Source organism: Mustela erminea, chromosome 1 (assembly GCF_009829155.1).
Source record: "Mustela erminea isolate mMusErm1 chromosome 1, mMusErm1.Pri, whole genome shotgun sequence".
NCBI lineage: Eukaryota > Metazoa > Chordata > Mammalia > Carnivora > Mustelidae > Mustela > Mustela erminea.
This window is the reverse complement of record NC_045614.1, coordinates 212,434,843-212,455,062: the sequence shown is the minus strand read 5'-3', so window position 1 is coordinate 212,455,062 and position 20,220 is coordinate 212,434,843. Positions and strand designations below refer to the sequence as shown.

Below are 20,220 nucleotides of genomic sequence, written 5' to 3'. Positions count from 1 at the left end.
CTCTACCACCCCTCTAAAGAGAGGAAACTTTCCATTAGGTCATGAATGGTGTATGTGTATTTACTCTCTGCTCTCCATGAGGAATACTAAAGAGAATCATTGAAAAACAAAGCTTTTCCACCTGGATTAAAACACTTAAATACAAAATGGCATAACTAAAAAACAGAGACTACATGCAAGGAAACCACTCTAAGTAATTTGACAATGAGCTTTTCAATAGCTAGCAAGGTAAATGCCAGTGAAGATCTGCTGTATATTACCAAGCAACTAATAAAAGTCATGTTCTTGAATAGTCAAGGATATGAAAAAATCCTCACTATGCATTTTGAGTGAAAAAGGTTATGACAAAGCTGAATTATAGTAAAATCACAGTTTATAAATTTTAAAACCTATGTTTTACACATCTACATTTTAAAAGCCTGAAAGAATATACACCAAAAATTAACTGTGGTTGTATCTGGGTAATAAAATTATTCATAATTTTTATTTTTCCTTTATTTAAAAAAACTCCACAGTAATTTATATTATTAGTTTTACAATCAGAAAAAAATGTTTTCAAAGAAATAGAGCCTACATGTTTTTTCCATTAGCTAAGAAGCAATGCATTTTTCAAACACTGGAGTAGAACAAAATTTAATTTAACACGGGTCCCTAGCCCAAAGGAAAACGGTATTATAACCATATTGTGAATAAAATTTTTATAGTCACTATTATTTGAAATGCAACACAAAATGAATTTAATTCTATTTATACATCTTACTAGCCTTGAAAAATCATCTCTGTAAGACACACAGTAGGTCCAAAATACCATAAATATGATTTCTTAATAATCCACCCATCAATGCACATTTAACTGTGGTACTGGTGTGGCTATTTAGCAGACATGACAGAGGCCAAAGCTCTAAAGAAAGATGTTAGATGACAACTGAAATGATGGGGTGACTCCGCGCCTGACAAGTTACACAAGATTCATCTCTCTCATCATGGCCTGTTCTTGCTCAAAGTCTCAGACTTTGCACTTCAGGACCAGAGACAAAAACTAGATACACAGCATGTGGCAGGAGTTTAAATTTTTTTAAAAAGCTAATTATGCCAGAGATATTAATAGTTATGTATATATGCACATATAATTTCATAACTGGATGATGACCGTCTGGAAGGGTCATGGTTGGTCATCCTGCAGCGCTGTTACCGTCACTGCCGGCACATCAGCAACAGATAAGGATGGAGCAAACATTTCAGAAGGCACCCCCACCCTCCTACGCTAGGTGTGGTCCTCTGAAAAAATCACTGTTTTATACAAGCTCATGATTCTTATTTCAGAGTAATTTTATTTGCAGTACACTGTTACCTGACCAATGATCAATTCAGCTCTCCTGCTATTTGCAAGCGGCATAAAAGGACCGTATCTTAACTTTTTCTGCAATCTTCCACAGTGCTTAACTCAAAGTGGTTAAAAAACGCTGGCCAACCAATTAACAGCACTGATGAGGTGTTAGGAAAAGCTAAGTGCAGAATACTATCCATTGAAATTTTAATTTGCTTCAACTATCTAAAATCATAAAATATTAGAACTAGAAGGGCATTAGGTCAATTAAACACCAATCTTTCCAATCCCCTACTTCACCGTGAAATACTTAAGATAAAGTTAAAGCAGTGATCCCAATATTCTTGATTCCCTAGTATTTTTTTTTTCTCTACATTCCTATCATAAAGAAAATTGTAGTAGTTTCATTTTTCTTTCTTTTCATCCACTGGCTCCTAAAAGAAATATTTATGTATTTTTTCTTTTTAAAGTTTTTGTTTGTTCACTTAAGTAATCGCTACACCCAGTATGGGGCTTGAACTCACAACCCCGAGATCAAGAGACATGTGCTCCTCTGACTGAGCCAGCCAGGAACCCCTGAAAAAAAATAATTCTTAAGCCCATCATCATATGTCTACTTTTGAAAATTCAAAGAATCAACTGTTTTGAGGTGTAACTTCCTACAACTTCATGACTTTAAGTTCTACCTCAAAATACAAATCAGCCCATTTTTTTCCCTTAAGTTGTTAAACTCCTCTCACTTATAACAGTAATAAATCTTTAAGAAGCAAGGTCCTCAGAAAAACAGTTTAGCTTCAGTTCTGGATGTCTGAAGCAAAGCCTATCATACTTTAAGAAATAACTAGTGTAGCTTTAGAGCTGTTTGCATACGTCATCCAGGAGAGTTCTCTGGAAATATGACTTGTTCAGCATTTCAACTCTGAAGAAAAACCGTGAAGAGGAATCTACGAGCGTAACTAGACTGAAAAGAAATAATGCAGCTGGGGAAAATAGGAGGAATGACTAAATTATGGATGAGTGACAGATTTTCCGAGAGAAGAGCTTTTAAATTAGTTTTTTATTGCAGGTCTTAGTCCTCAATTTCTTTTCTTTTCTTTTTTTAAGATTTTATTTATTTGAGACAGAGAGCATAAGCAGGTCGAAGGGCAGAGCTGGAGAGGGAGAAGCAGGCTCCCGCTGAGCAGGGAGCCCAACATGCGGCTTGATGTTGGAGCCTGATCCCAGGACCCTGAGATCAGGACCTGAGCTGAAGGCAGATGCTTAACCAACTGAGCGAGCTAGATGCCCCTCAATTTCTCTTCTTAAGGAAGGTAGCAATGCCTTAATAGCAAGCACTAAGCAGTTAATTGCTTCCTAGATTTTCCTGAACTCTTTACTCCATTATTTTATCCACCCCACTCAGACGTATTAACTTGTCACTGGACTTATGAGATGCAAAACATCCGCAGCCACCAACAAAGGAACAGTAAGATGAACTCATCATACTACTCCTTGTCAAATGCGTAACTCCACCCTTATCCAAGAGAGAGATGTTCCAAAACCACCAGGGATGCCTGAAACCAGATAGTACTGAATCCTATTTATACTGTTTTGTTCCTACATATACATACCTATGATAAAGTTTAAGTTATAAATTAGGTGCAATAAAAAATTAATAGCACTAATAATAAAATAAAACAGTTACAATAATATACTGTAATGAAAGCTATGTGAATGTGGTCTATCAAAATATCTTACTGCACTGTACTCACCATGATGGGGGATGATAAAATGTCTACATGACAAGATGAAGTGAGGTGAGTGATGGAGGCACTGTGATGCACTGTTAGGCTACAACGGACCTTCTGACAATATGTCAGAAGGACCACCGGCTTCTAGAGCACGACTGATGGCAGTAAGAGAAACCTTGGAAAGCGAAACTAAGGATAATGGGAGGAGAACTATATGCCTTAGAATTCATGATAAAAGATTATGGCTAGGGGACCTGGGGGGCACCTGAATCAGTTAGGTTTCCGGCTCTTGGTTTCACCTCAGGTCATGATCTCACGGGTCATAAGAGCAAGCCCAGTGCCGAGTTCCACGCTCAGCCTGAAGATTCTCTCCCTTTGCACTCCCATCCATGCACATGTGTGTATACGTCTCTTTCTCTCTCAAATAAACAAATATATCTTTAAAAAAAACAACAACATTATGGCTAGAAACTCTTTAGGTCCTATCAGCATATACCAGATAAGTCTTAGAAAATATCTATATTAAGCAGCTCAAACTGACAAAAAACAGTAATTACTAGGATTCTAAAGTTAATAGTTAAAAACACTCAGTTAACTCCGTGTAATACCTGACAAAAGCTGTAAAAGTACTTTTCTTCCCTAAGTTGTGAGCCATAAAATGATTCCTTTAATAAGCACAATGGACACAAATCAAACAACTTGAGATCTTCAACTGGCAGCTTCAATATAAAATAATTTTTGCAGGAATGTTAAACTACTTACTCATACAGAGTTGAACATTTTTGTTTTGGGTTAATGTCCCACAGCTTCTTATTACGGACAACATATTCACTACTGTGCTGCTCATAGATAGCTTCAAATTCTTCTACATCTTGCCGAAGGTGGTCAGGTACCACAAATGGGCCTGCAGGATTTGAATTGCGTCTGCAGATAAAAAAACAATTTTGTGAATCATAAATTTGTGAGGTTACCCAGATAATATTCCAATTTTATACAATTTAAAATTTATAATGTAACATGTAAAATTTAAATTTTACAATGCAAAAAAAACACTACCAGAGAATTCAATGTGGAAAAGTTACCCTTCCACAAATACATATATATGCCTGACTGCTAAGTAAGCACTTTTAACTAAGTACCAACCCTGGTCCCAAGAGCAAATTTTTTGAAACTCCCATTTTTAGAAGTATAATATTACATTAATTGTAACTTGTTAAAGAGAAAAATGAAAGATTTTATTATAACTGCTATTAAGTCAAAATGAGATTGAGACACTTAATAATAAAAAGATTTTTCTAAAATATAAGATTCTAGCACTCTAAAAAGATGCGGTAGTTTCAGTGTGAATTCTAAAACCAGGTTTTAATGGCTTTAATTCCTTGGCTCTGTTATTTACAAGCTTCAGGTTCTTGGGCACATCACTCAATTGTACCATTCATCTATACTGTGCATGACAGGTCTCCTTATCTGTAAAATGGACATAGTAACAGTACTTACCTCTCACAGTGGAAGAGTGGATTCAATGGGTTTATATATGTAAAGCCAAAGGAACAGCACCTGGTATATAAGTGCTATCTAAGTATAGGCTATTACTATTTTAATTTAAAATAATTCTTCCATTTAAAGAATCCATGAAAATGACTGTAGGAAAGCAGCTGTTTTGACAACTTCTTTAAGAAATGTGAAAAAAAAAATGTGGGTTTCTAGTCCCTAAAGGAATGACATAAAAAGGTCACTGCTACTCACTACTTTTATTTCTTCATGTGTCTGTTCGTTTCCTGAAAACTCAGTTTCAACAACCAGACGTAACTGAAAACTGGTCACATCTAAGGCTAAACCACAACATCATGTACTACTCCTGGAACAACTTCCTCTCTCCTACTATAGCAAATATGCTACTGATTACCAATAGGACATTTTTTTCACTGAATATTTTAAGGACTATTTTCTAGGATTTTCCCACAGTATCTTACACACAGTAAGTTCCCAAACTGATCTAATGAATGTCATTAGCCCAGTGGTTTTAATGTAGTTTGTATGAATTCTTAATGCAGACAAGCCACGCCATTAATTCAACCAAGATGGATCACACCAGGTTGTCATAACAGATGCACATCTTTAGACAGTGAAGTTAGGGAAATAAAACACAAGTTTAATTTACGTTAAATTAACACGACTTGCTAAGTCAAAACATTTGAATTAAAATGAAGCAAAAATTTTTAATTGTACTTACTTATGATCTTCACCTGAAGTGACAGTCTCATTATTTGTTGTTACTGAAGCTGTTCCAGACCCCACTAACATAGGCTGGTTTAAAAGAAAAATGAAAATGACTTTCCACTTTAGAACTCTATTAAAAAAATTAGTATTAAAACCAAATGCTTATATAAATATGCACGCAAACTGCCAATATATGACTTAACTAAATTTTTCTTGTGTACAGGAACACATAGTAATAAAAGTTACAACAGCCATAAATAAGCCCAAATTAACATTCAGGTAGTATTCAATGCTCTGAAAAAATTTTAAGTCAAAGATAAAAAGGCAAGTTTTTTTTTTTTAATATTTTTATGTATTTATTTGACAGAGAGAGACCCAGCGAGAGAGGGAACACAAGCACGGGAGCTGCAGTGAGGGAGAAGCAGGGCTCGCACCAAGCAGGGAGCCCGATGCAGGGCCCGATCCCAGGACTCTGGGATCATGACCTGAGCCGAAGGCAGACCCCAACAACTGAGCCACCCAGGTGCCCCTCCTTTTTTTTTTTTTTTTTAAAAAAAGGCAAGTTTTAGTGGAACTTACAAACAGCTGCTCTCATCCTCCCCTAACATTTGTTCCCAGTCTCAACTCCTGTCCCCCTGAGCCCCCACATATACGACAGCCAAGGAGAACCCACCATAAGATAAACAGCACCCTATTTATCTCATGGGCTTGGCATGAATTCTAGATTAAATCTTTTAAAAAAGTCTTTCTCTATAAAATGCTTCAAAATATCCCCCCAAATTGGTTAATCTAATTTATATATTCAATTATTTTATACAAGAATTGATACAGAAAATATACCTTTAAATCTTTTGGCTTCTTTTTCTTGCCTTTATTTTTTATCTTGGAAGAATTAAACTGGAAAAATGGGAGGAAAAAAACAATGAAAACTCAAATAGCAGAATTACAAAGCTCACAATAAAGATATAGTGTTTTAGCCACAAGTTGAATATATATAAAATAACAAAAATACTGAACAAAAATAACATTTAGTATGTTAGTGCTAGTGTTATGATCTATAACAGAAAGTAAGAGAATGCTCAATGAGGACTATAACTAAAACTGCCCCAACATTTTAAACTCATTTTTAAGAAAATTTATGTTATTTTAAGCAATTAATCAGTCTTTTAGAGTAACTCCAGTTATATGCTACTAGCATTTTAATGACATTCCTTTTACTAAGCTAAACTAGACACTCTATAGCTGGCTAAACCTTGGGGGCAGGGTGGACTTAGAAGACATTCAATTTCCCATGCTGTGTTAGCTGTGTTTCCATACTTACCTGGGCAGTATTTAACAGCAGATTAAGACAAAATTTCAAGTACAGATGACCTGATACTAAAATTCAATAAACAAGCATCTTTCTGTCTGAAAACTGCCACAACCTACTAAGAAAAACTCTGTGATTATTTTAACTTGAACTCAGTTTGGAGCCATTCAAAACAAAGTCTCTTTACTTTCCTTACAGTGCAAAACATTAAAATTTTAATCATTACAGATAGATTTTCATTTTTATGCGAGAAGACCAAACAACTCCTTCCTTATTTCTGAAATTAACATTTATTAGTTGCAAAACTTTATGGACACTGTCTAATTTAAGCCCCTAAGTTTGCTGTCACTCTAATTCTAAGAGGAAGACTGGTATTAACTTTCTAATAAATGAGCATACATCAGCCAGAAATCCTCCAGATTTGGTTCTAGAACGCCACTGTGATGTAAATAAACACTGGCTTGGGTACTCCTCTCTTCTTTGACTAACACAAATTAGCACACTACAGTTAAAGGAATCAAGTAACTTACCAGTACATCACCACTGTCTTGTTTCCTTAACACAGTGCAGCGACTATCTGTAGAAAAATACCGACGATATGTGAGAAAATGGAAGTTTGCAGTGCCAAACAGCACATTAAGCCTTAAAGAGAACCATCCCAGATACTACTATCATCAACTATATTCTACTCCTTATTTCGCTTTGACACTAATTTAGTTTAGAAACAAAGAGCAAAATGGCCCATTAAAAGGAAACGAACCACAAAGAACTACAAAATGTGAATCCAATTCAGTACGATTTGAGTGCTTTCTAGGGATCAAACTCTATGCCAGGTGCCGGGAATACAGAAATGCAGAAATAGTCCCTGCCACGAATAAGCTTGTGTCCTAAGGTGTATTGTGCAACATACACTAACAGGTAAACATCTGTAACCCAGTGTGCTACGTGCCTCAATAAATACAATGGAAACAAAACTAATGAAATAATAAAGTTTTCAAGGATAAAGGCCCAAGGAGAGGTCAGGAAGAGCTTGGTGGGGGAAGGCTATATTAAAGTGAGACTTGAACAGGCAAATGAGTAGTACAGGGCTGGAGGAAATGCCTGAGGAAAGACACAGGCAGGAAAGCACAAGGAAGGGTTGCACACCTTCAAGAAATGAGATGCATGTATAGAGGGCAGATGGGGAGAGTACTGATAAACCCAGACAGATGATGTGTAGGCAAAACAAAGCAAGTGTTTAACAAAATCATTACACAATCAGATGTTCTAGAAAAGTCACTAGTGGCAATATAAAGAGGAAGATCTGGAGTGAAAGGTCTGGAGGCATAGAGACCAGTTTGGAGGCTACCAGGATGGTCTAATGATGGAAATATTACTAAGGCTCTGATGTAAGGAAGTGGAGAGGGACAGGAAAGGACAGATCAAAGATAAAGCTTACTGGAACTGGTAACAAACTAGACATGGGGTAATAGAAAAAAGGAAGAAGTGAGATTAATTTCAGGGTTTCCTGCTTAGATACAAGACATATAACAATGTTACTAAGAATAATTTAGAAAAAATAGATCTCCAGGGATAATAGTAAATGAGTTCAGCCACACTGCCCTGAAGGGGCCTTTTAGCTGTCTACAAATCAATACCAACAGGAAAATAGTATGCAGAGTTGAAGAGAGGCTGGAATTCCAACAAATTATCATAGCATTGGTGACATTATTGAATACTTTCATTCAATACTTGAATACAAGACCAGTGGATTCCGAAAAGTTTTAAGAAATATAATCATCCCTTTAAATGAAATGAGATAAAACTGAAAATATCTGGGATAAAAGTGAGAAGCAGAGCTACTGGAGGAGAAAATCTGTTGGGATGGCCAGTCATTTGGCTGGTGGCTTCTGACTCTATGACTAAAAGCAGAGGAATAGTCATAGCCAGATGGACTACATTGTTAGGGTACCAAAAAAAAAAAAAAAAAAAAAAAGTGCACACTAAGAGGGTGTCCTTTTTAGTTATTTTTGTTGTGTGATCCAAGCATCAGGTTTTATAAGCTCAATCACCAAACAGCATTTTATTACCAGTAGCAGCAAACTGATGGCAATAAATGCAGGCTATCAAGTAATATGTTGCCTCCAGTCACAAAGCCATCTATATTTGAATGTGCTCCTTCCTAAGAACCACAACAAAAGCAATCTTTTTAGTTCCTTTTACATATGAACTTTATAATGTATGATACTTTTGTACAAGGCCAGATCTTTTAATGTGCCTTTTAAAAAAAAAAGCATGTGGGACGCCTGGGTGGCTCAGTTGGTTAAGCAGCTGCCTTCGGCTCAGGTCATGATCCCAGCGTCCTGGGATCGAGTCCCACATCGGGCTCCTTACTCGGCAGAGAGCCTGCTTCTCCCTCTGCCTCTGCCTGCCATTCTGTCTGCCTGTGCTCACTCACTCTCCCTCTCTTCTCTCTGATAAATAAATAAAATCTAAAAAAAAAATAAAAATAAAATAAAAATAAAAAAAAAAAGCATGAAATTTAAAAGTCTAACTCCTGACAGTCAGTAAATCAGATGCTGAGGAATGAGGAAGGAAAGTAGGGAAGGGGGGTATCATAAGACACACATGTAGTACCAAAGATAAGAAGTTAAAATCAGGGGCGCCTGGGTGGCTCAGTGGGTTAAAGCCTCTGCCTTCAGCTCAGGTCATGATCCCAGGGTCCTGGGATCGAGCCCTATATCAGGCTCTGTGCTTAGCGGGGAGCCTGCTTCCTCCTCTCTCTCTGCCTGGCTCTCTGCCTACTTGTGATCTCTGTCAAATAAATAAATAAATTTTTTTTAAAAAGTTAAAATCAATTTAGAATCTAAGAATATCAGAATTTTGTAGCAAAATGGGACTACACAGACCACAGGCTCCAAATCCTATCATTCAATGATAAAGAAACTAAGATCCGGGGCGCCTGGGTGGCTCAGTGGGTTAAGCCGCTGCCTTCGGCTCAGGTCATGATCTCAGGGTCCTAGGATCGAGTCCCGCGTCGGGCTCTCTGCTCAGCAGGGAGCCTGCTTCTCTCTCTCTCTCTGCCTGCCTCTCCATCTACTTGTAATTTCTCTCTGTCAAATAAATAAATAAAATCTTTAAAAAAAAAAAAAAAAGAAAAGAAACTAAGATCCAAGAGAAGCTAAGGAATTAACTACTAGTCATCCTATTCTGCTCAACTGGACTCCATGCTGCTACCCAAACATGTACCCAACTCCCCTCGACCCCATGTCTCTTAAGTCCAATGTCCAGCTACCTGACTACACTCACATTCACAGCTCCAACTCGAGCTCTGCACCAAGGCTTCACCTTCCCAAGGAAGAACACTAGTGCCTGATCCTCCATTTCAACCACCAGCACCTTTCGGGTCCTCTCTTACTGAGCTTATGTCCACATTATAGTTATTCGTATATTCATCTCATTCCCTTTTCCACAATATAAGGTCCTTAAGGGCAGGAACTAGCATAAGCATTTCTGAGTTAACACCCAGCTTGGGCAGGAGCCTTAAAGCAGTAGTAAAAACAAGGTTTTTAGTGAACTGAATGAGAGAAGAAGCTGGGCCACAGCCTACTTTCCTGACTCCCCATTCTAAGTTCTTCCCACTACAACAGCTATGCTATTTCTAGATTCTGCAAACATCACTTCCTCTGCAGGGCAATGTTTTCTTGAAGGTTACAATTCAAACCATTCACTGATAAATTCTGTCCATTTAATAATCAACCTTTGCCATGATACTGTCAATGTATCTAAGATGAGAAGAGCAGGTATCTTATCAGTGTAACACACCCATCTGAGCATCCCTACCAAACTTAGCTCAACAGAGTAAAAACATGACATCTAAAAAATAAAAAAAATAAAAAAAATAAATCACTATTCTTCATCACTTACTTCCCCAAATAAGCAGGCTATACCATAATAATTCTATTTTGTCAAGTATTAAATAAGCTAGGTTCTTCACAGATTTGTTTTCCCTGTCAGACCAGATATAATATACATTGAAACTCAACCCACACACCCATTATGTCAAAGAACTCGTCTAGAGCATTATGCAGTGCCGGGAACTTGTCTCTGTGCTCTTCTAGCAGCCATATTAAACACCGCGCTTCCTTCAGTGATGTTGGCTCACAAAAGTAATCAAGTTGCTTTCCTTCTATAGAGGCTAGTTTATGACCATATTTCTCATTCCAGAGAAAAGTCATGATGCTAAAATCAAGCTCCTTAAGAGATGCTCCATAACGAGAAAAAAAAGGTCCTGTGGCATCTAAACCTGTAATGAAAACAAAACCCAAATCAGAAAAAGGAAAAATCATTTAACATAAAATCGCATTCAATCTTACATCTCTGAAAGCAGTTCGGTTATATCTTGCCGAGATTTTCAGTGAAAACACATGCCTGAATACAAGCTTGTTCAAGCTACTTTGTACTCTAGGAATACCACTTAACACCGACATGCTAATTACAATAGTTCTTATCTATTAGTTGAATAAGGTGGGCCAAAGCCACCTTACAGAATTGTTCATATATTACAAGTTCCTATGGTCATTTTTATTAGACTTCAGCAATGAAAACAAGGCATTAAATTCCTATAAAATTATTACAACTTTTTTACTAATTCAAAATGATTTTTATCCTAATTAGTACAAACTAGCAAGATTTTAGTTCTTTTCTACATATATTCTATAATAACAATAAAATGGAAATTCTTCGCAAGTGCCTTTAAAACAGGAAAGGGGTAAACAAACCACCCTTCCAACACCTCCATTTAATGGCTCCTTACCCTCCTCCAAAAACCAAAATTGTGGTCACCATTCCCACTTTTATTCCACCTTCTAACCATCAGAAAAAGAAGCAGCTGCAACCTCATACCACTCTTCCGAAGGGATGATGTGCCCCTACCCTTACTAACACAGCCTCCAAAAGGCAAAGACCAGTTCGGTCTATCTTCCCACCAATCTCGAACACAGCACCACTTGCCTCTTATGTCAGCCAGTTTCTCAGCATATGAAGCGGACTGCTGAGTCAGAGCTACCCTGGATGGGTTTCCTCCAAATGAAACAGTTACCTTACAGACTTCATGCTGCATGAAAAAATGTGCTCACTGAAGGGAAGGCAAGAGGTCACATCTACAATTAAAATGTTGGCTCTCCCCACACCCCACATATAAACTGACCTCTCATGTTAAAGAAACACATGATGTGACCCTACAGTATATATTTTTCGTTGAGAAGGAAATAAAATTCCAGGAATTGGAAATTATTTGCCTTTAATAAATAAATATGAGCTTTACATCAGGGATATAGTATAACCTTACTAATCAACATGGTTGAGGTCATTTTAGAGCTTTTTAAAATAAAAACTGCATTAAAATAATGTGTATATACTTATTAAAATGACTTTAATCTTCAGAATAAATGTGCATTATATCAAAAGGACACATTAACATTTCCGTCAGTGAGCTAGAAGTCTCAAATGCTACCATACACTGAAAGAACAGTGGCAGGCACTCTTGCGTGGGTAAGCATAACCAGAAAGCTTCCTTCTCCTGAATCTATCTTCCAAAGTAGAATAAAGTGAAAAATAACATCATAATTTACTTATTTGATTGTTAACAGGTGCACATGACAACCTTATCACTTACAAGTAACATTCTGGGACCAGAAACCCATGCAGACCTATGCTCAAAGCAGCAGCACTTAGCTATCAACTATGCCGAGCTTCCTGCTATCTTACTTTATTTCTACTGACAGAAACTTATCAATATATTCTCTGAAACTCTAGAATTCTAAGGGCTCCATGTCCCTAAAAATTCCAGCAGATGGGGATGACGTGCAGAGGCCTGGCATCTCACTCTTTGGACTGCTCCTCTGTGGCTCCTGCTGGCCTTGGATCCAACAGCTGCCAAATGAACCACCTCCTCTCTGAGGCCAGTTACCCCCAAAGTCACCAAGACAAACAGTGCCCTGGTAGGTACCCAGAGAAATCTCAAGGTAGCATTCGACCACAACTCTAGCTGCAGCTGCTTTCTGCCCCGCATGGCCTTGGGCAAAGAGCCTGCTTGTGGGGAGAGGAAGGTCTTCCTCCACCAAATCAGGAAAATCAGGAACAGCAGCAGAGTTTTAAAATCCTGTGATCTAACCTTGGAGTATTTTTCTCACAATCCTTAGATACAGATTTGCTTTCAGTGATCCTAAGCAATTAGATCCACCCACTCTTCCTCTTAAGTTTTCTAAGGAATCTGACTAGAAGTGATGATCACAGAGGGCACTCAGTCACCTCCAGGGGGCTCCCCCATAACCTGCCTAACACTGACTTCGTTTAAACATTTACAAATAGTTTAGCAAAATACAGGACTGGATCTTCTGACTAAACTTTATTGTGTTTACACCTTTTGAAAGTGTACTGTAACCTATCGATAAAATAACCTAAACTGTGAGTTGGAAGGGAATAATATTTTTAACCATAAAAATTTGTGGTCCTACATTTTAAAAAAATCATAAACGATGACAGAAAATGAAAAAGGGATCAGAGGCCGATGTCCACCCCTCCTACTAAGCAGCAGCTCTAGAGCTCAGTGGCATACCAAAGCTGTTAAGTTTCTGGATCCAAGCGGCTAATTTTGGTTCCACTTCTTTAAGCTCACTCAAAACATGCAGAAATATCCTGGTCTTTACTCTATTCTTTTCTTGAATCAAGTGACGAATAACATAGTCCACTGCTTCATTTAGAAAATTTCTGCTAGAAAAACAAGTTGTATAGTCTTCTGTGCTTAAAACCTTCCAAGAAAGCAATTCTTTGAGAAGCTTGGAAGTGTTCAGAATGCCAGATTTTATCTTGTCAGCATATTGCTTTATGCACTGCAGAATTCTGTCATCAAGGAACTGGCAACTCTGAACGTTGTCTGCAGTTTCTAAGGATAAATAAAAGTGTGTTAAAGTGAGCAACGGATCAATCTGCAAAGATATAAACGGAGAAGAGAAATAATATAGCACTACATAATAATATAAAATATGCTTCAGAGGGATTCTTCATGTTTTAAATAAACTCAATAAATTTTAAATTTGGAATATACTTAATAATACCTTTGAAAACATGAAAGTTCACATTAAATCAAACATATCAAAAGTACCTTATCTCCTTCACTCTACAGCACTCATGTAACATCTAAAAACTTAGTTCTTCTAAAATAAGATTCAACAATCCTAACCCAGCCTCATCACTACCTATACTTTATATTTAGTAACTACGTTTAATCATTAAGAATGCAAAGGGTTGGGGAGCCTCGGTGGCTCTGTCTTTAAGCGTCTGCCTTCCACTCAGGTCATGATCGTGGGGTCCTGGGTTCGAGCCCCACATCCAGCTCCCTGCTTGGCGGGAAGCCTGCTCCTCTCTCTCCCACTCCCTCTGCTTGTGTTCCCTCTCTCACTGTGTCTCTGTCAAATAAATAAATAAAATCTTTAAAAAAAACCCAAAAAGACTGCAAAAGGATTTTTTTCTAGAGTTGAAAGGGTCATTTATTTATAAATTCAATTAATATTTGGTAGTTATTGTTAATGTTATTCATCTTATTGTTGGATCCTAAACCTTAGGTTCCCATGGAGATGTTAACTCCAGGCTGGAAAATCTCTCAGAAGTTCATCTTCGCAACCCATGCATCTCCCTAATGGATTGCCATTTAGCCTCTTGAAGCGTCCAAAATTAAAAAAAAAACAAACATTCACTGGAGACTTCTATAGTAGGAAGGATAATATTGACTGATTTGTGAAGCATTAATGGAATACTAAATAAAAAATAAAAACAAGAGGAAGTGTTTCATTTTGGTAACAGCCATCACAGAAAACGAGAAAGAATAACTTCAACTGAAAACTGAAAGTACTCCTGAGGATGTAATGTCCAGCACGGTGACTATAGTTAATACTACTATATTGTGGGGCACCTGGGTGGCTCAGTTGGTTGGTTAAGGGTCTGACTCTTGATCTCAGCTCAGGTCTTGATCTCAGGGTCATGAGTTCAAGTCCTGCACTGGGCCCCATGCTAGGTGTGGAGCCTACTTAAAAATAATAAATAATAATACTGTACTGCATATTTCAAAGCAGCTTGAAGAGTAAATCTTGAAAGTTCCTGTCATAAGAAAACAAATTCTGTAACTATGCATTGTAATGGATGTTAACTGGACTTACTATAGTGATAATTTTGCGATATATACGAATATACAATATATACATCATGTTGTACATCTTAAACTCATGTAATATTATGTCCTTTATTCCTCAACTTAAAAAAAAAAAAAAAAAAAAAAAAAACTCTTAATTAAGAAAAAAACCTGGAAGTAAATATGCTCACAGGGACAGTGTAATCACATTCCCATGGTGATCAGGGAATAATAACAAGACAAACATAAAACAGAAGGCTGGGTTAGGTAATCCCTACAGCACCTTTTATGAACTGCTTCTTTATTTGAACTCAGCATTATTTCAGATAATTAGTAGCTAATTCATGTTCAGTGTTTTAGAATCTAACTCTGCACAGTGGAGTTCACAGAACACTATCAAACATGCAATATGCACGTCAGCTATTATTTCCATCGTCACTGCAGTGATGAGGAAGCGGACAAAGATCTTGCCCCATGTTAGCTTACTGCTATCCCTGTGTCTGAAGATTTAGAATCCCTGTGTATGTCCTGCTTCCAAATACAGTGCTCTTTACACCAACCTCTCCCCATCTCAGAGCAACACAAGAAAGTAGCGGTACTAAAATACAAATTGAAATCTAAATTTAAATTCAGTAACAATTAATATAATCCCCAATAAGATGGATATTTGTGTTTACACTTTTAAGCAAGAGGATATTACTTTCACCATGCCTCTACTTTAGCATACCTTTCTGCTCTTCAGTTTTGGGGGGATTACTTTCTCTTAAGTCCTCTTCCATTCTTTCTTGTGCTAATTTTTTTGCTTCTTTTTTTTGGATCTTTCTCTTCAATTTTTTGTCTTCTTTCAGTCTTAGCTTCTCTAGACTGTTAAGAATTTACAATTAGTGATAATTTGCCTTTGTTATAAACTCAGTCAACTATCTGCCCATTACAGAAACCATCCTCCAAGTAGTAAGCTCAAAGTTTCCCTTTTAATACAGAACTTGGTCTGCATCTTCTCCTTAATATAAAAAATTTGTTGACATGTTCAATTAAAATTAGGGTACTTATTTCATGAAAGCAAGAACTCAGTGACTGAGTAACTCATAATTAAGGGTGGCATGCACACATTGTACAAATGTTATTTCCATGTAGGTAAGTTATTGCTTAGGGTATATAAAAATAGTATAAATTATCCTGTAAGATAATATATATGTACACTCATTTCAAAGAAAGATCACACAGTAAAATATTATTTTCACATCGCAATAATGGCCCACAACACTGGAATTTGCTTGATATGGTTTACAATGAATTCCCTTTAACAAATAATTCCGTTCATCTTTTCTTTTGTTTTTCTTGGTCACAAAGATGAAAAAAATCACTTCTTGGAATGGAGGACAAGAAGCAAGACCAAAAAGGAGGAGGAAAAAAAAAAGGACTGGAATTATTTGATCTAAACAATAACATATACAAGTGAATATTTTTTATAGTATATTGAGTTTTTCAGGATAAGAAAAAGTCATTGGTTCAAAAATGTTTTCTGAAGAGATAAAAAAGAAAAATGCTTTTGGAATTAAAGTTTAAACAACTGAGAGCTAATTGTATCAATTTTATCTAATGCCAAAGCTATTAATCAACATGTCATTTCACAGCATCAAATGTCATAATTTTACTTAAAAATTCAACCACCAAATAATACTTATTCAAGCTTTTAGTATTTAACCATAGGCTTGTTCTCTTTAAGTTTTAAATATCCATAAAATTCATTTAAACACCACTTATTTGAATAAGTACATACAGCCATTTAAAAAAATAATATAATTTAGAAATCTGCATTTATAGAAGCATATTCTAATAGACATGATTAAACTACTGATTGATAGTTAAAAATCTTACCTAGAACATTTCTGCTTCAGAATAGGTCTTGGAGGAACCTTTTCCTTTATGACCTTGTGTTCGAACTTTAAACAAAACAAAGACATCTAAAATTTGTCTCATACTCTCATGACATAAAGCACAAAACCATAAATAACAGTTCAGAAGCACACACAGCCAATGTTCAATTTGCTATAGAACAGGGATGATGTTCTGACCCAGACAAAAGCCCAGAAAAGTTTAGCAAAACAATTTACTGAAAAGAAGAACAAAAGAGTAAACTTTAGGAAGCTCAAAAAAAAAGAAAAAAAATATATATATATATATATTTGATATATATATATTTGATCTGGTTACTCTTTATATAAATATGTATATATATGTATATACATATATATATATGTATATACATATATATATATGTATATACATATATATACATATATATATAAAGAGTAACCAGATCAAATAAACTGCAAATACCTTTAGAACAACCCACTCCTAATACTCCCATATAGTGAAGTGAAAGGTAATCCTTCAAACATCCTCTCCCCTCCCTAAGAACTCCACCCTCATTAATACCCCAAAATTCACTGAGGGTTAAGAAAACAAGATTATCAAAAAGAACAAAAACCATGAAACTAAAATGTAAAAGGTATCCTCTTTGAGGAAATGAAAGAATTTGAGAATCCTTCATTGCAAAGATACATTCTGACATCCTAATATTTCTTATATTTTCTTAAATTAAGGAACACTTCTCCTAGATAACACAAGATCCAAACTGTACAATTACCAAATTTAAATCATATTTTAAAGTTATAAACATTTTGGTTAACAATTTGGTAATGTTTTCCTCTATTAGATTACTTACTTCACATTTAACTTGACCACCACTGCTGAAAATGATTATCTTAGAAATGATTCCTTCACAGTCAGGGGTAAGACAAATTCCTTGTAGAAAATCCTATTTGATTAAAAAAAAAACAAGTGCTATATCTCAGAATAAATTTATATATGTACACAATTTTAACCATCAGGAACAGTCAAGATATGTCTAAAACCTCCTTTAGGGAAGCACTGAAAGTTCCCCCTCCTTGTCTTCTGACTTTCAGAGCCTCCCTTGGAGAAGGAATATAGGACTGACCACGTGACTTGCTTTGGCCATTGTAGAGTGAACTGACATAATGTACCCTACATCCACGCAAAAGCTTTAAGAAACAGTGAATGGACTGGCCATTGCTCTTTACCCTCTCCTACAGGAATATGTTCTGGTCATTCGACCTCTATTCAGAAACAAACAACACAGTTACACAGACAAGAGCTACTGGCCCACAGCTGCAGAACTCTAGGACGATTAATGTAATCGTTAAAAGAGATGATCTTTTCTTATTATAAATCAAGATATACTTAGGTTATGCATTACTTCAGTATATCCTAGTGCAAGGTGACTAATTTACAGGGACTATTTTAACTCACAGGAAAAGAGCACTAAGGGTGCATGTGTAACTAGAGACATTGAATTAATGTCAAAGACACAGCAAAAGTGACTCAATGGCAACAATTATTTGGTTATATCATTGTATCTTTGGTTAACTATGTGAAAATGCATAAAATGTGAGAATTTAATTCTACCAAAGTTGAAAAATTCCTCTTGCTAAGAAACACCTAGCACAAGCACCTCACTCTTCTCTCCAACAAGAACAGGGGCTTACATGAAGCTAAGCAGTATAGAAAATGGTCTTCTTAACTAATGATATACTGTATGCTGGCTAATCGAACACAATAATAAAAATAAATAAATAAGTAACATTAAAAAAAGAAAATAGTTTTCTTTTTTAAAGTCCATAGCTTATAGGAATCAGAAACAAATGAATGCAAGTAAGATTACAAAATTGTGCCTTCTCTCAAAGTATATCTAGCTAGTGGTAATCAACATTATCTTGCTAATTAAGAAAAACCACAATGAATAGTGGCAGTGCCAAATTTATTTCTTAGTACAAAGTATATCATCAAATTTGGTAGAAAGTAAAAAATGTGAGACCCTAATGCTACATCAGAACACTAACATCAGACATTTCAACTTTTATTTTTGTTAAGATTCCCCACATAAAAATTGGTTAAATATTTTATTAAAGGCCTCTATGGTTATTGCCCTTATCTCAGTATAAAATAAATACAAAAACTGATTTTGTACTTTTTCATTAAAGTTTTAATTTAAAACTTTTTAGTTATGGTTAGAAGGCACAGAAAAGAATTGATATTCACTAAAAACGTTTCCTAAAGAATCTCAGGGAAAAAAATTAACATAAATTAAGCATACTACAAAATCCAGACAAACTGTGAACTTACCTTGTCAATTTTATCATTAAAAGTTGTTGTTTTCAACTTCTTCCAACAGTTCATGTGAAATTCTATCTTACAGTACTGGCAGCAGCTAATTCGTATAAAACCCTAGAGGTTTAAAACAGTGATTAACACAATTTAAAGATGCCTATACATACACACACTCTTTCACAATCACAACACAGATACTAAGCAAAGAGAGAGCTGTCTGCATTCACCTGGCAAATGTAACTAGATATCACATTCTTTCCTGGGTAAATAAAATCCTTCTATACTCCTAAATCCCTAGTGCTAGAGATAGAGAACTTGACTGACATATTCCTATCCATAGCATACATCATCCTTTATAGTATCAAATGATTCACAAACATTATTCATCTGATCTACTAACCAGGGAGAGTAGGCAGTTCCTATCTTCTTGAATAAAGTAAGGCCCAGGAACTCAGTTAAGTGCCAGACCTGGATTCAGACTTAGGTTTCTAGAAGATAATTCAGTAGTCACAATAGCCTTTAGATTTCCTGGATTCAAATTTTACAAGAAATTAAAAATCAATCACAAGTAACAGTCTCGGGGTGCCTGGGTGGCTCAGTGGATTAAGCCTCTGCCTTCAGCTCAGGTCATCATCTCAGGGTCCTGGGACCAAGCCCCACATCAGGCTCAAGCCCCACATTAGGCTCTCTGCTCAGCAGGGAGCCTGCTTCCCACCCCCGTCTCTGCCTGCCACTCTGCCTACTAGTGATCTCTCTCTGTGTGTCAAATAAATTTAAAAAACCTTAAAAAAAAAGAGAGAGAGAAGTAACAATCTCATTTTCTTTCCTGTGCTCTTAAGAAAGAGGCAAGTTATATGAACAGTGGCTAGAAAAGGGAAATAGAATTAGCTAGACTGCCTTCTTAGGTTACTATCCCTGCACTCAGTGTTTACTTAGCGGTCCTGGGTCCCCAAATGAGATGATGCAGACCTACAGAAGTCCAGGGGATAGGGCAGAAGAGAGGACATGAAACTGCCAACAACAGAAAACTTCTCCAGTTACAGAATTTGTTCTGAATCCATTTTAAGGCACAATTCTGCAAGTTACTGTCCTACTGTACATTCATTATGTACCTTGAAGTCTGGATCAGTTATATATATCTGGATTTTGGAATATCCACGGCACTTCTGATAGCAACAAATGGCATCTGGCACTGGAGGGAACCTGCATTCTTCAATAAATTTCTCTAACAGCATCTAAAACAAAAATAAACAAAAACAATATTACAACACTAATT

At 36.3% G+C, this 20,220-nt stretch overlaps 1 protein-coding gene across 1 annotated transcript in view; it reads right to left on the bottom strand.

Moving 5' to 3' along the window:
* TTC3 (tetratricopeptide repeat domain 3) overlaps positions 1-20,220 on the bottom strand; it is a 124,636-nt gene that overhangs the window by 37,102 nt on the left and 67,314 nt on the right. The window contains exons 22-32 of the mRNA XM_032354787.1: positions 20,057-20,179; positions 18,960-19,061; positions 17,482-17,574; positions 16,632-16,696; positions 15,481-15,617; positions 13,185-13,511; positions 10,620-10,871; positions 7,117-7,163; positions 6,118-6,174; positions 5,291-5,364; positions 3,820-3,981 (exon numbers count right to left, since the gene is read on the bottom strand). Of these exons, the coding sequence (XP_032210678.1) occupies positions 3,820-3,981; positions 5,291-5,364; positions 6,118-6,174; positions 7,117-7,163; positions 10,620-10,871; positions 13,185-13,511; positions 15,481-15,617; positions 16,632-16,696; positions 17,482-17,574; positions 18,960-19,061; positions 20,057-20,179 (1,439 nt within the window). The remainder of the gene's footprint in view (positions 1-3,819; positions 3,982-5,290; positions 5,365-6,117; positions 6,175-7,116; positions 7,164-10,619; positions 10,872-13,184; positions 13,512-15,480; positions 15,618-16,631; positions 16,697-17,481; positions 17,575-18,959; positions 19,062-20,056; positions 20,180-20,220) is intronic.